The sequence below is a fragment of the Ceratotherium simum genome, chromosome 39, assembly GCF_057802395.1.
Source record: "Ceratotherium simum simum isolate JZ-2026a chromosome 39, ASM5780239v1, whole genome shotgun sequence".
Classification (NCBI taxonomy): Eukaryota; Metazoa; Chordata; class Mammalia; order Perissodactyla; family Rhinocerotidae; genus Ceratotherium; species Ceratotherium simum.
This window is the reverse complement of record NC_141938.1, coordinates 1,293,995-1,308,141: the sequence shown is the minus strand read 5'-3', so window position 1 is coordinate 1,308,141 and position 14,147 is coordinate 1,293,995. Positions and strand designations below refer to the sequence as shown.

Here is a 14,147-nt window from a genome sequence, read left to right as displayed (position 1 = left end):
GGAGCCAGGCTTCCATAATAAAAGTTTATTCTTACACAAATCTACAGCGTTGAAACGGTAAAGGAAAGGCCCACTGTCACCTAGAAAGAGGACTTGCAGCAGCTCGGGGGAAAGGGGTGGGTCTGGCCGTCGGGCGCCAGGTTACCGGCTCTGCTCGACTGTAAGACACACACGGGGGAGGCCAGTGAGGGGGGTGAGAGGGGCCCGGCCCCCGCCCCAGCCCGCCCGAGCCACTTACTGTACGTGGAGATGTCGATTTCTTCCGGAAGCTCCGCCACGTTCACTTCAAACCGGTCCTGGACGTCATTGAGGATTCTGGCATCGTTCTCGTCAGACACGAAAGTGATGGCCAGGCCTTTGGTGCCAAAGCGACCCGCACGGGCCACCTGCAGGGGCATGGAGTGGGGGTCAGGCCGAGACCTGGTGGGTGGACAAGCAGGGCCAGGTGCTCAGGCCCTCGCCCTGGGAGGGGCCATCAGGAGGTGACACCCCGGGGGGGCCACTCACCCGGTGGAGATAGGTGTCGGAGTCCTCGGGCATGTCGTAGTTGAAGACGATGTTAACGCGCTCGATGTCCATCCCTCGGCCAAACAGGTTGGTAGCCACCAGGATCCGCCGCTGGAAGTCCTTGAACTGCTGGTAGCGTGAGAGGCTGGGTGCAGGAGGAACGAGGAGGCCATCAAGACGGGGCCCTGGGGTGCGCCCCACGCGGGGCCCGGCCCGGCCGTCGGGGCAGGCACTCACCGCTCCTCCTGGGCCATACCCCTGTGGATGGCGATGGCCGGGAAGTTCTGCTCCACGAGGAGCTGGGCCAGGGCCATGCAGCGCTGCACGGACTTCACAAAGATCACCACCTGCCGGGGGCGGGGGGGGGGGGCAGTCAGGGCCACAGTCCCCTGGCACTGGCCGCCCGCAGGCCCAGAGGCGGCCCGAGCGCCCGGCACCTGGTTAAACTCCAGCACGTCCAGGAGGTCGAAGAGCTTGCGGTTCTTCTCGCTGTCCTTGAGCTTCACGTAGTACTGCTGCAGGCCGTGCAGCGTGAGCTTCGTCTCGTCGTCCACAAACACCTCCATGGGCTGTGCGGGGAGGGCGGGGAGGGGCGGCAGGGCTTACTCCTGGGCAGCCCGCCTGCCCAGCTCCTTCCGGCGAGCGGCTCCTTTGCTGCGATGCTGCCCAGAGGGCCTGCTGACCCCCAGGAAACACTTCTCTCCCAACAGCCGGATCTAGGCTCTGTCTGGTCTGGCTCAGGCAGAGACCAGGCTCAGCTCCCAGTGTGCCCAGACCGAGGGGAGGGAGGGAGGGCGCTCCTGTGCCAGGAGGGCAGCGCGGGTGTCGTGGAGCAGCGACAGCTCAGGCCCGGGCGCAGGCAGGCCGGAGCTGCTGCACGAGGTCCTGGCCACCGCCTTGCCCTACTCACGTCTTGCATGAACTTCCTGCAGACGGGCCGGATCTCCTTGCTCAGGGTGGCGCTGAACATCATGCACTGCTTCTCGTGGGGCGTCAGGCGGAAGATCTCCTGCACGTCCCGCCGCATGTCTGGGGGCACAAGAAACGGGGGGCGGGGCCTGAGTGCCTGCCAGCCCAAGACCCCTCCCGAGACCAGACCCGGCCCCTCCCAACCTGTGCCAGGGAGCCGTGGGCACCATGACGAGGGTGCTGCAGCCGAGGAGGGAGGGAGGGCGAGTCCCAGGTGCCTGAGGGGCTGGGCTCGGCGCACAGAGGAGCTGCCATCACTTACACGCTGCCGGCGGGAGCAGCCGTGCCAGCGCGCCTCGAGCCACGCTTCGGGAGGGAGCCTGAGGCAGAGACAGCGAGCGGTGAGAGCTGCTGCTGCCCCGGACACAGCCCCATCTCCCCCCGGCCCTGGCGGGGCCCGGGATTAACCACCAGGTGGCAAGGCCACAGTGCTCCTAGGGATAATGTGTACGTGCGCCCAGACAGCGGCTCGTGGGGGCCCTGTGGGCCCACTCGGCTTGGCCTCAGAAGCAGCAGGTCACTCTCTCCCAACGCTAGAACTTCCCCCAAATTTGTTTACAGGAGACCCATGTGCCGGCCACCCACATGACCCCACTCAGGGGAAACCTTGGGCCTGCCCTGTGAGGGCCCAGCTGGCTCCGAGGTCGGGGGCTGCGAGGACAGGGCGGGTGTGGCAGCCCTGGAGCCTGCGAGGACGCTCACCCAGCTGCTCCAGCATCTTGTCACACTCGTCCAGCACGAAGTGCTTCACGTTCCTCAGGTTGAGGCTCCTGTTGCGCACAAGCGCCAGGATCCGGCCTGGTGTCCCCACTACCACGTGGGGACAGCTCTTCTTCAACACGTCTTCGTCCTTCTTGATGGAGAGGCCCCCGAAGAACACGGACACCTGCGTGGTGGAAGGTGCTGTCAACCGTCTGGGGGCTGCAGACCTCCACCCCACCCCACGCTGACAGCCACCTCGCCCGCTGTCCTGCCACCACAGGCCCCAGCGGCACCTATCGCCGCAGGCCTGGTGCCTGGGAACAGGAGAGGCCCCAGTGACGGAGGCCAGCCTGAGGGCCTGGCTGCACTCCGTGAGAGGCAGCCCCAGGGCTGAGATGGCGCAGGCCTCCGGGGACCATGCATAATTCACCAGGCTTTTAAGGAGCATAAACCACCACAGCCTCAAAGGCAGCGGCTGCAGCCAAGCCTGGTAAACGCAAGCTGGGCCCGAGCGAGGCCACGAGGCTGCAGGACGCCGGGAGCCCGGCCGGCCCAGGGGCTCACCTTGACGCTGGGCATGTACTTGGAGAAGCGCTCGTACTCCTTGCTGATCTGGAAGGCCAGCTCCCGAGTGTGGCACATGACGAGGACCGTCACCTGGGGGGCAGGGCAGACACTCACTGCAGTGTCCTGACTCCACCCCTCAAGAGCCCACCAGTGCTCTTCCCAGGGCGTCCACAGCCAGCGGGTCCCCACCCCTCGGGCCATCGTCAGGTCCAGTCCAAATGCCTCGGCCTCCTCACAGCCCCTCACCAGCCGCTCCCTCCCCACATGCTCCACAGCTGCTGGGCCTCAGTCCCCGCAGTGAGGCCTGGCCAACAGTCCGACCCAGCTGAGCGGGAATACACCCCGTGCCGGCGGCCTCCTGAGTCTGCGCTCTGGTCGGCCCTCGCCCACCGAGGGAGGCTGCCCTCGCCTTCCAGCCCCAGCGCGAAGCACTGCGACCACACCACGGCCCCACTAAAGCCCCTCCGCCACCACCCACCCTAAGGAAACAAGGGCTGCAGCACCCACGCGCAGCCTGAGGTGCGCCCCAGCACGACAAGATTTCATCACAACTAAGCACTGCCCTGAGTTTCAAAAGCCCAGACAGGCACTGGGCACAGGGAGTTTTCATGAGAGGAGCCGTGGCTCCTGCTGCCTCGGGGAGCTTGGCCCGGGGCACACCCACCTGTCCGTTGACGGGCTCAATCTGCTGCAGGGTGGCCAGCACGAAGACCGCCGTCTTACCCATCCCAGACTTGGCCTGGCACAGGACGTCCATGCCCAGGATCGCTTGGGGAATGCACTCGTGCTGGACTGAGAGAGAGCGCGCGTGAGCCTCGGGCACTGGGTGCTCCCTCTGGGCGGCCCTCGCCTGCTGGCCGAGGGGAGCACGGTGAGGGCAGGCAGAGGAAGGCCTGGGCGCGGCAGACCAGGGAGGCATACCCTCAGACGGATGCTCAAAGCCACAGTCCACTATGGCCCGCAGCAGCTCCGGCTTCAGCAGAAAGTCCCGGAAGCCAGAACTGTGGATGGAAACGTAGGAACCCTTGACGTCTTTCTTGGGGGGAGCTGGTGAGCTCTCGGGAGGAGCCTGGGGCTCTTCATCTTCCTCGTAATCCAGAAGCTCGTTCTCCACGTCCTGTTCGGCCATGGTGCTGAGAACAGAGAAGGGAGAAGGCCGAGAGAAGCAGCCGAGGTGACTGGAACGCAGGCAGGAGCACGCACAGCGGCCGGGGTGGGGTGGGGCGCTGCACAGCGGCTGCGGGCTGCTGACACAGCTCCGAGAGGGCGGGGCTCGGGGCAGGTCTGGAGCCAGCACAGAAGCACCCAGCTGAGGAGGCCAAGACTGGACACCATCCTCTGACCCCTCTTCCCCATGCACCCCATGCGTGACTCCTGCAGCAGGTCCCCTCAGCTCACCCGCGTGGCGCCTCCCGGCTTCAGCCTGTGGTGGCCACATCTCCACCTGCTGCCACACCACCTCACCTCTCCCTGCGCCCTGCCAGCCACACCCACCCGTGCACACAAACCCTCCCCCCTCCGGGGAAAGCCCAATCCCTCCCCACCGCCTGCACAGCCCTCCTCACCTGCCCCTGCCCACCTGGTTCCACACGGCCCCTTTCAAACACCCCTGCCTTGCTTGGCTGCTCAGACTCATCAAGCCTCCCCCCAGCCTTCTGCAGCCCACCACCACCACCACCACCACCGGGGACGCACTGCTCCCGCGTCTCTGCAGCAATGCTTCCTCCTCAGCACTAAGGCCTCAGCTCTGGGGAACGGCCTCAGACCACCCAGCCTAAAGCTCCCTCCCCATCACTCTGCAAGAACCCCACACAGCCTGCAAGGTGCAGGACCCCAAGATCTAGAAATACGGCTGCCAGGACTGGAGAGGCCTAAGTTTGTGGAAGAGCAGTGTCTGCCCAGCCCTGACTCCTCCCGCTAGTTGTGGCCTGCAAAGGGGAATAATTAAATGCTCTCATGAAAATGCCTCCCACTGAGCCCAGACCAACAAAAACAGCCAAGAAAGTAAATGAAATTAGTACAAAGCTCACTCATCTCTTGGCTTTATTTATTTAACCCAATACAGACAAGGCACCTACCGGGTGCCAGCTACAAGGGACCCAAACGTGTGAACGGAGTCTTTTGTCCCCGCTGCCCCAGCCCGGCCTCCAGCCCCGGGGGTGGAAGTGCTCAAGTGGTCCTCCTCCTTTCTGAGCTGGATGCCCAGTCTCCGGCCCTCCTATCACTGGTTCTGGGACTCCCTCCTGCCCCAGGGCTCTAACCCTGTGCAGAGGCCTCTGGACCCGCGTCTCCATCAGCGGCCTCTCCCCGCGGCTCCACGCTCAGTTACCTGCTGCCTCTCCCACATCTCGCCTCGGAAGTGGAACTCCGAGCTCCGTTTCTCCTGCAGGCCTGCTCTTGCCATCCCAGGAAAGCCAGGCCCCTCTCTTGACGGCTCTCTCTTCTCTCTCTTGCCCTCCCTGTCCCATCAGCCGAGAAATCCGCCAGGACCAGCAGGCCCCTTCTCACCCCTGCGACCTCGAGGCTCCCAAGCCCCCACCTCCCCTTTTGTACCCTCAGCGCCGCTTTACTGCGAAAGTCACGTGCTACACGAGGCGCCCCTGGAAACGGTGCTGAGCTTGAAGAGCTCAGTGGTGTTCAGCAACGACAGCGACGGGCGCCACCATTACACCGCCAGCTTCAGGTCGTCTCCTCGCCTCCAGAGACTGTGCCCTTCAGCTGTCGTCCTACCCCCACCCCCTTGGCAACCACTACTGTACTTTCTCTTCTAGGAATTTGCCTATTGCGGCATTTCATACAACGGAAGCATACAACATGTGATGTTTGTGCCTGGCTTCTGCCACTTGGCATAACGTCTGCGAGGTTCATCCATGTTGTAGCATGTGTCAGAACTTCACCCCTTTTCATGGCTGAGTAATATTCCATTGTGTGGGAGCACCACAGTTAGCGTATCCACTGTCAGTTGACGGGCACCTGGACACCATCTCTAGCCTGCATTATGCCAAAAGCCACCTCACTGGTCTCCCTGTTTCCCACCCCCCACCCCTCTCCATCCACTCTCCCCACAGCAGCCAGAAGAGTCTACCTAAGAGAGTCAGAGAATGTCCCTCCTCTCCTCAAAACCCTCCCCAGGCTCCCGCTGTGCCCAGAATAAGTCAAGGGCTCTCAGTATGGCCGTGCAGGCCCTGAGCCCTCGGTGCTCAGACGCCATCTCCTCATCGCCCCACTCACTGGCCTTACTCCTGCACCTCAAACACACCTCAGCACCTCTGCACTTGCTGCTCCTGCTGCCTGGAGCGGCCACGAATCCCCCCACTCCTTTCAGGCCACTGTTGCTGCCGAAGGGCATTTCCTGCTGGCCCCCACCTAAAAGCACCCCCTCCAGTCATGCCAGCCCCTAGAACAGGGCCCGGCATACATCAGGTAAGCTCTCAATAACAGTGATGAATGAATGGAACTAGAATCAAGTCTCAAGGCAGAGTTTGGAGGCTAAAGTAAGTGTGCATCCTTATCCCGATTGCTGAAAGAGGTGATCTGATACCAGCCCCAAGGGGTCGGACTGGCCGAGAGAGGAGGGGTCACTTCCCAGGCAGCAAGAACAGGAGGCAGGAGAGGTCGCCCCAGAAGCAGCCGCAGACCCTTGTGGGGAACGGCATAGGGCTGGCTGGCTGCAGCACAGCAGAAGACAGAGCTGAAGAGCTGGGCAGGGCCAGGACATTCCTGCTCAACGTGCTCAACAGGGAATGGCTGGTTAGGCGTCCGAGCTCAGTGACTCAACCAGGATTTGCCCAGGAACAACTGACTCCGGAGCAGAGGACGAGTGGGGATGAGACCGGCGGCAGGGAACACCAGTCACCGAGGAAAGAGGATGAACAAGAGTGCGGGCGTGAAGTGGGGAGGAAGAGGGCGGCACCGCCCCTGGGGGAGCCGCGGGCAGAGGAGAGCCGGAGTGCTCCACGCTGGCCTTCAGAGCCGGGCGATCCAGAGCAGAGGGCGTTCTTCAAAGGAATGAGGAGGCCAAACCAAGTCGTTTCATTTTTACGGGGAGACAGATCGGGGGCAGACTGTCTGAGGCACATTTTCCAGCACGTTAACGAGACAGGATCTAAAACTCGCAACAACCCGAACCAGGAGAGGCGGCGGGGTCTGCCCGCCCAGAGAGGGCGGCCGGGCCCGCGAGGCCCGCGGCGATGGCCCCGGGAGGCGACAGCAGGTGAGGGGCAGCCGCACGCGAGCCCCTTCACCCGCGAGTGCCCCAGCGAGGATTTCCAGCTCGGAGCTTGCTCCCTCCTAGAGCAGCTTTTTACCCTAAACCTCCGGAACCCCGAATCCGCTAAACGCAGCGCAGTAACGGGGCAGAGCGCGCGGGCGCCCCTCGGACTCGGAGAAGCCCATCACGTCTCCGAGCTCCGGTTCTCCCCCTGCGGCCCCAGCCCCCGGCGTCGCCCGCCGAGCCCTCCCCACACGGCCCCGGGCCGGACAGACAGGCCCTCCCGCAGCTCGCGCTCGGCCCGCGGCGGCCATGACAGCCCTCCCGGAAGCGGGCCCCGCGCCCCGCGCGCCAACGGCCGATCCACCCCCTGCGCATGCGCCCCGGGCCCCAACGGCCGCGGCCGCGCGCGCCGGCCGCCCCAACTGCCCCGCCCCCCTTGTCTCGCGCCCTCTCCGCCTCCTCCCCCCTCAAGCCCCGGCGTCTCCCCTCGCCCGCCCAGCCACAGGCCCGACGGCTCCGCACCGCGGCCCCGCGCCCCGGGCCCGCCGCTCACCTGGTTCCCCGTTCGCCTCCGCGTGCTGCGAGGACAGCCGCCGGCTCCAGTTACCGGTCGCGCGCTTCGACCCAAGCTGCCGCGCTTCCGGCCCTGGCGTCCGACTGCGGCTCCGCTCACTGGACCGCTGGCTTTTCATTCAAGAGAGGCGGAAGCGCTGATTGGATCTTGCGGGAGGCATCGGGAGGCTATTGGTGGAGAGAGGAAAGAGGGCGTGTCTCATGACGCAGCTTCATTGGTCAATCTAAAAGTAGGCGCTCGAGTGGGCTGCCCGAGGCCCGCGTCGACACGCGCTGTCACGTCACCGGGGGGTTGCCCTCAGTGAGTGTCGCCATATTTAGTACTGGCGATCGAAGCCAGCTGACTGGCCCGTAGCAAGTGTCTCACCCTTATGAAATGTGGCCTCTGCGCCGGGCGCGGAGCTCAGGGCTTTCGGGGTGGGCACCGGCCCGCGGCCTCCTGGTCCTCCGGGGTGGAGGCTCTGAAGGGCTCTGAGAAGGGCTGGGAGCTCGGAGCGACTCCAGCGTGGAGGGGACGTTTCGCGCCCGCGTGGGAAGGGGCCCCTGAGGGCGTGGGTGTGAGAGCAGCGGTCCTGAGCAGTAGCTCCCGTTTGCCCGCAGACGCGTCCCGGCTCAGGCACCGTGCTAGCCGCCCTGCAGGTCCGGGCACAAAGCCAGAACCAGGATGTTTCGCCATCAAACTTTTTGTTTTTTTAATTTCACTTTTTCTTTGTATTAAATTATTTTTCCCCCACTATATTTCTGCGGTAGTTATTGTAAAAGGAGCAGGTCCATGAATTTTGACGGTTGCCACCCGAGTGACAATTGCCCGGTCACTGGAGTGACAATTGCCAGGCAAAGACAGAACATTTCCATCACCCCCGGAAAGTTCTGTTGTGCCCCTCTCAAGTCAACCACACCCCTCCTCTCCCACCCCTACCAGGCAACCACTGTGTGGGTTTCCATCACTAGAGTTTTTCTCTTCTTGAATTGCATATAAATGGAATCATGTACTGCATTTGGCTTCTTTTGCTCAACAAAATGTTTTGAGATTTGGGGCCAGCCCGGTGGCGTGGCGGTTAAGTGTGCGCGCTCCACTGCTGGCGGCCCGGTTCGGATCCCAGGCGCGCACTGACGCACCGCTGGTCAGGCCATGCTGTGGCAGCCTCCCATATACAGTGGAGGGTGTTAGCTCAGGGCCAGTCTTCCTCAGCAAAAAGAGGAGGATTCGCATGGATTTTTAGCTCAGGGCTGATCTTCCTCACGCACAAAAAAAATGTTTTGAGATGTGTCCACATTGCTGCACATGTCAATACCTCATGCTTTTTGATTGCTGGGTAGTATTCCACTGTGTGGCTATACCACGATATAGCCAATATAGTTTCTCCATTTTCTGATGGACATTTATTTATTTCCAGTGATTGGCCATTGTTAATAAAGGACGTACAAGTATTTTTGCAAACCTAAGTTCCCTTCTCGAATACCCCTCAAATACCTAGGAGGGGAATGGTGGGCTGTAGGTCGTGTGTATGTTCGGCTTTAGTAGCTCCTGACAGTTCCCCTAAGTGGCTGTTCCACTTTACGCTCCTACCAGCACCCTGTGAAAGTTCTGGTTACTCGCAATCCTTGCCCACACCTGGTATTGTCAATCTTTTCTCAGCTACGTTTTGATTTGGGGATTTGGGAGGGGGAGGGGAGGTAAGTAGGCTGAACAGGATCAGCCTGCTCCAGTCTCCCTAAGCTCTGACTCGGTTCAACCTTCCTCCACAGTTTTCCAGGAAGGTTCTAGCATTTCAATCTCATTTAGTGTAGGCTCTCTTGGGGTCCATGTTCTAGACAACAGATTCAGAGCTGAAGTCACTGGAGGAATAACTTCAGCCAAAAAGCCTAATGAAGAGAAACCAGTCATTCCGGGCCAGAGGGAGGCTTCATATGGTAGAAGGTAGACATGGTACGTAATAATGACACCATAACACTTACAGAGCACCCTCTTTGTGCCCAGCAGGGCCAGGATGAGGGGAAGGCATGCAAAACTCAGCCATGAAGAGAAATCATATTTGAACGCACTATTTTTTTTTTAATTTTATTTTATTTATTTTTTTCCCCCCAAAGCCCCAGTAGATAGTTGTATGTCATAGTTGCACATCCTTCTAGTTGCTGCATGTGGGACGCAGCCTCAGCATGGCAGGAGAAGCGGTGCCTTGGTGGGCGCCTGGGATCCGAACCCAGGCCGCCAGCAGCGGAGCGCGCACACTTAACCGCTAAGCCACGGGGCCGGCCCTGAACGCACTATTTTAAAATCAAAACTAATTTTAAAAATCCATATTTTGATAAAAATATCAAAATTCTAAATAAAGACAGATCAGTTAACAGTGCCAGTAGAGCTGAGCCCTTCTGGTGCCTGAAGCAGAAGGAAAAGATCAGGATTGCCAGTCCTGGCTTTATTTGGATTTTTTGCATTAATTTTTATTTTTAAAAAAAATATTGTATTAAAACATTGTATCTTGTGGTTTTTTGGCACTCCCTTAAATATTGTGCCTGAGGCCAGTACTTCCCTTCTCATCCTAGTCCCCACCCTGGTGTTCTGCTTGGTTCTGAGAAATCTAAATATATCAACAGATCGAATCCCCACCCGGAGCGGGTGAGGCCTGTGGAGCAGGTGAGGCCTGTGCGTTAGCATCTCCATTGCCGGTGGGTGACCTGATGTCCACAGGGGTCAGTCCCAGGCCCAAGGGGGCAGGATTCCAGCCCAGGCCATCTCCCTCCACTAGACTGGGCCACATCCCCTGCAGGTGGAGATAGAGGCCAAAGCCAGGGAACTTGGAAGCCTGCAGAGAACCAGTCCCCAGGGAGAGGGTGGGCGCCCCAGGAAGGCAGGTGGGGGTGCACTCGGATGAATTAGATCATCTGAGTGAGTTATGGAGGAGACCGCAAAGCCAGTTGAGTCCAGTTGAGAAGTCTGGGAAAACAGGAAAACACCCCAGCACACCCACCATCTGTGTGGCCAGGGGGCGCTTCTACTATTTAAAAAAATATATATATATACCAATTTTAAATCCAGAACAGATCAGAGCCTCCTAAAGTACATCCACCACCCAAGATGAACACATGTTAACATTTGTCATACTGGCTTGATTCACTTCAGAATTATTTTAAGCTATAAATGACTTTAAACACATCCACCCAAATGCCTAAAAAGAAAAAGACTGACGGCACCAAGGACTAAGCAGGCCGTGGAGCAACCAGATCTCTCCTCCTCTGCTGGCAGGCATGTAACAGGAGGAATCACTTTGGAATATGATTTGGTGGTTTGCAATAAGGTGAACCCGGGTTTTGCAACCTCGGCACTGCTGCCGTGTGGGCCGCTCGTTCTCTGGGGTGGGGCTGTCCTGTGCATTGTAGGATGCTGAGCAGCATGCCTGGCCTCGAGACACCAGCAGCACCCACCCCCCTCCTACCAGTCATGACAACAAAAAATGTCTCCAGACACTGCTAGTCTCCCTCCTGCGGGAGGGGACAAAATTGCCCTCGATGAGACCCATTGGGTTAAAGGCACCTGCGTCATGACTAAGCAACCCTCCTAGGTAGAGATCTAATAGTTGATGAAACACATTTTGCCCACAAAAAGATACAAGCAATGAACATTCTTTATGCATAAAAGCCCCAAACCAGAAACAACCCAAATGTACATCAACAAGTGAATGGGTAAAGAAACTATGATCCATCCGCACCGTGGAACACCACTAGAAAGGAAAAGCAATAAAAGATTGATGCACACAACATGACAGATGGATCTCAAAAACATCGTGTTCTTTGTGAAGATACTAAAAATCACTGGACTGCACCCTTACAAAAAAGAGTGAGGGGCTGGCCGGTTGGCGTAGCAGTTAAGTTCGAGCTCTCCGCTTTGGCAGCCTGGGGTTCGAAGGTTTGGATCCTGGGCGTGGACATACACACCGCTCATCAAGCCATGCTGTGGCGGTGCCCCACATACAAAATAGAGGAAGATGGGCACGGATGTTAGCTTAGGGACAACCTTCCTCAGCAGAAAAAGAAAAAAAAAAGAAAAGTGAATTTTATGGTATGTGAATTTCAATAGAAAACAAAACATGTTGAGTGAAAGAATCCGGACATAAAAGAATCATAAAATGATTCCACATGGTATGAAGTTCAAGAACAAACAAAATTAATCTATGATGATAGAATCTGCAGAAGGAGGTTGCAGAGGGCACAACACTTATGCATGGGGGAGTGGACTGGGTGCTGGCTGCAGGGGTGTATACATATATAAAAGTTCATGGAGCACACCCCAAAAGATCTGCGTACTTCACCATGTGTAAGTTACATCTCCATCAAAATAATAATTAAAAATAAAAGACATAACACTTTACAAAGTGGGAGTCACCTGTGTTCACCTCCCCAACCCCATTCCCCTCCCCCACTACAGAAACAACATCCTAAATAAAAATAATGCTACCAAACAATTACTGCTCCCCTATTCTATGCTTTACAAGAATTAATTCATTTAAGCTCCCAGCAACTCTATGAGGTAGGCACCACTACTATCACCCTGTTTTACAGATGAAGAAACTGAGGCACAGGGCAGTGAAGTGACTCGCGCAGGGTATCCCTGTTAGTGTGCCTGGGCATCAGGATGGGAACCCAGGTGGCCTGCCCCCTCATCCGGGGTGCCAGGCACACTACCAGCCCACTGCTCCAGACCGGTGTGCTAACTAGATACATAGTTTCACTTTCTGTTTTTTAGTAATTGCTCTAAACTGTATGAAACTGTAACATTTTTTCTACTTGCTGTTTTATCCCCCTTCAACATAATGTTTTGGAGATTAGCCTTGTTGATACATTCAGCTCTTCTGGTGTCAGAGAAATCTACTTCCAGCTCTTTCTCTGGCCCCTACTGGGGGAGACTTGGTTTGCAAAGAGCCTTCCTTATCTTTTGAGAAGCACAATCCTCATTCAGTCCCTCCCCTGCCAAGAATCTGTCAGCAGCTCCACAGTCCTCAGGGTCACGCCTGAACTCCAGGAGGGGCCCGGCCCCTCCAGCCCCACCACCCACAGCCTCTGGAGCCTGCCCCCACTCCAGGCGATCAGCAGTAAGAACGCCAGCAAGTTCCTTCATCCAGCAGCTCTCTATTGAGCACCTTCTTTTTTTTTTTTTTGGTGAGAAGGATCAGCCCTGAGCTAACATCCATGCTAATCCTCCTCTTTTTGCTGAGGAAGACCGGCTCTGAGCTAACATCTATTGCCAATCCTCCTCCTTTTTTCCCCCAAAGCCCCAGTAGATAGTTGTATGTCCTGGTTGCACATCCTTCTAGTTGCTGTATGTGGGACGCGGCCTCAGCATGGCCGGAGAAGTGGTGGTTGGTGCGCGCCCGGGATCCGAACCCGGGCCGCCAGCAGTGGAGCGCGCGCACTCAACCGCTGAGCCACGGGGCCGGCCCTTGAGCACCTTCTATATGCTAGATCCTGTTCTAGGAGCCGGGGACCCAGCAGTGAACAAGACAGTGATCCCTGCCCTCAGGGAGCTGACATCCTTCTGGTGGAATCAGACAAGAAAGAAAAATAGTAGAGTCAAATTTATTAAAATTTGCAAGAAAGAAAAATCAAACTATGTGAGGGGTAGAGCTTGGGAGGGAGGGGTGGGTGCTTGTTTGAGGTGGAGATGTAGTCAAGGAAGACTTCTCTAAGAAGGTGACATCTGAGCAAAGATGGAAATGAAGTAAGGAAGAGAGAATGCCAAGATGAGAAGGAGAAGCCTTGCAAGCAGAGGGAACAGCCCGTGCAAAGGCCTTGAGGTGGGAATGGCATCGGCACATTTGAGGAGCGGCGAGGAGGGCGCGTGGCCCGAGTGGAGTGAGCGAGCGCAGTGGGGTGGGAGAGGAGAGCAGAGGCATCAGGACATGCCGGCTTCTCCCTCAGCCACCTGCAGGCCTTTGCTTCTGCTGTTCCTTCTACGAGACACCCTTTCTGTCTTTATCCACTTTGCAAATTCCTAATTTGTCCTTCACAACTCAACCTCAGTGCCAGCCCTTCTGCCTCCTCCACAGGGGCGCGGCTGCCTCCTCAAGGCCTCCATGGGTCTGGGATACCTTTCTCCTCACACCTCAAACTGTGTTCACTCATTCATTCTACAAAGATGGAGCGAGCACAGGCCAGACACTGGGCAATTTCAGAGAGAAGTGACATTTAAAATAAAAAAACAGGGCCATGGGCCAGATACAACACAACATAGGGATTCCCTGGGAAAGTCTCTCAGAGGACATGACATTTAAACAGAGACCTAGGGCCGGCCCTGTGGCTTGGTGGTTAAGTGCGCGCGCTGCGATGCTGGTGGCCCGGGTTCGGATCCCGGGTGCGCATCGAGGCACCACTTCTCCGTTCATCCTGAGGCCGAGTCCCACATACAGCAACTAGAAGGATGTGCAGCTATGACATACAACTATCCACTGTGGCTTTGGGGGGAAAAAATAAAATAAATAAAATCTTTAAAAAAAAAAAAATAAAATAAAATAAACAGAGACCTAAATGATCAGAAGAGGCCAGCTTTGGAGAGATGTGATGGAGGGGCATTCCAGACCAAGGAATAGCCAGTGCAAAGGCCCTGTGGTTGGAAGTAAGG

General features: G+C 57.6%; 1 protein-coding gene across 2 annotated transcripts; it reads right to left on the bottom strand.

The window, feature by feature from the left end:
• Nucleotides 1–10: 10 nt before the first annotated feature.
• Nucleotides 11–7,675, bottom strand: DDX39A (DExD-box helicase 39A). 2 transcript variants are annotated; one of them, XM_004442573.3, is made up of 11 exons: nucleotides 7,512–7,675; nucleotides 3,667–3,878; nucleotides 3,410–3,537; nucleotides 2,743–2,835; nucleotides 2,179–2,362; nucleotides 1,418–1,536; nucleotides 945–1,076; nucleotides 745–854; nucleotides 508–652; nucleotides 239–386; nucleotides 11–158 (listed from the first exon to the last, which is right to left on the bottom strand). In XM_004442573.3, exons 2-11 carry the CDS (start codon nucleotides 3,872–3,874, stop codon nucleotides 142–144), a joined length of 1,284 nt encoding a protein of 427 aa, XP_004442630.1. In that variant the 5' UTR covers nucleotides 3,875–3,878; nucleotides 7,512–7,675; the 3' UTR covers nucleotides 11–141. The 2 variants fall into 2 exon arrangements, with proteins under 2 accessions (XP_004442630.1, XP_087281449.1); XM_087425323.1 differs by lacking the exon at nucleotides 7,512–7,675 and adding an exon at nucleotides 5,075–5,227.
• Nucleotides 7,676–14,147: the final 6,472 nt, after the last annotated feature.

Coding starts and splice junctions, on each gene's coding strand:
- DDX39A (XM_004442573.3), bottom strand. CDS start 3,874: ATGGCCGAACAGGACGTGGAGAACGAGCTTCTGGATTACGAGGAAGAT. Junction 2,836..3,409: donor TTGAGCCCGTCAACGGACAG/GTGGGTGTGCCC, acceptor CCTGCCCCCCAG/GTGACGGTCCTCGTCATGTG. Junction 653..744: donor GGTATGGCCCAGGAGGAGCG/GTGAGTGCCTGC, acceptor TCCTGCACCCAG/CCTCTCACGCTACCAGCAGT.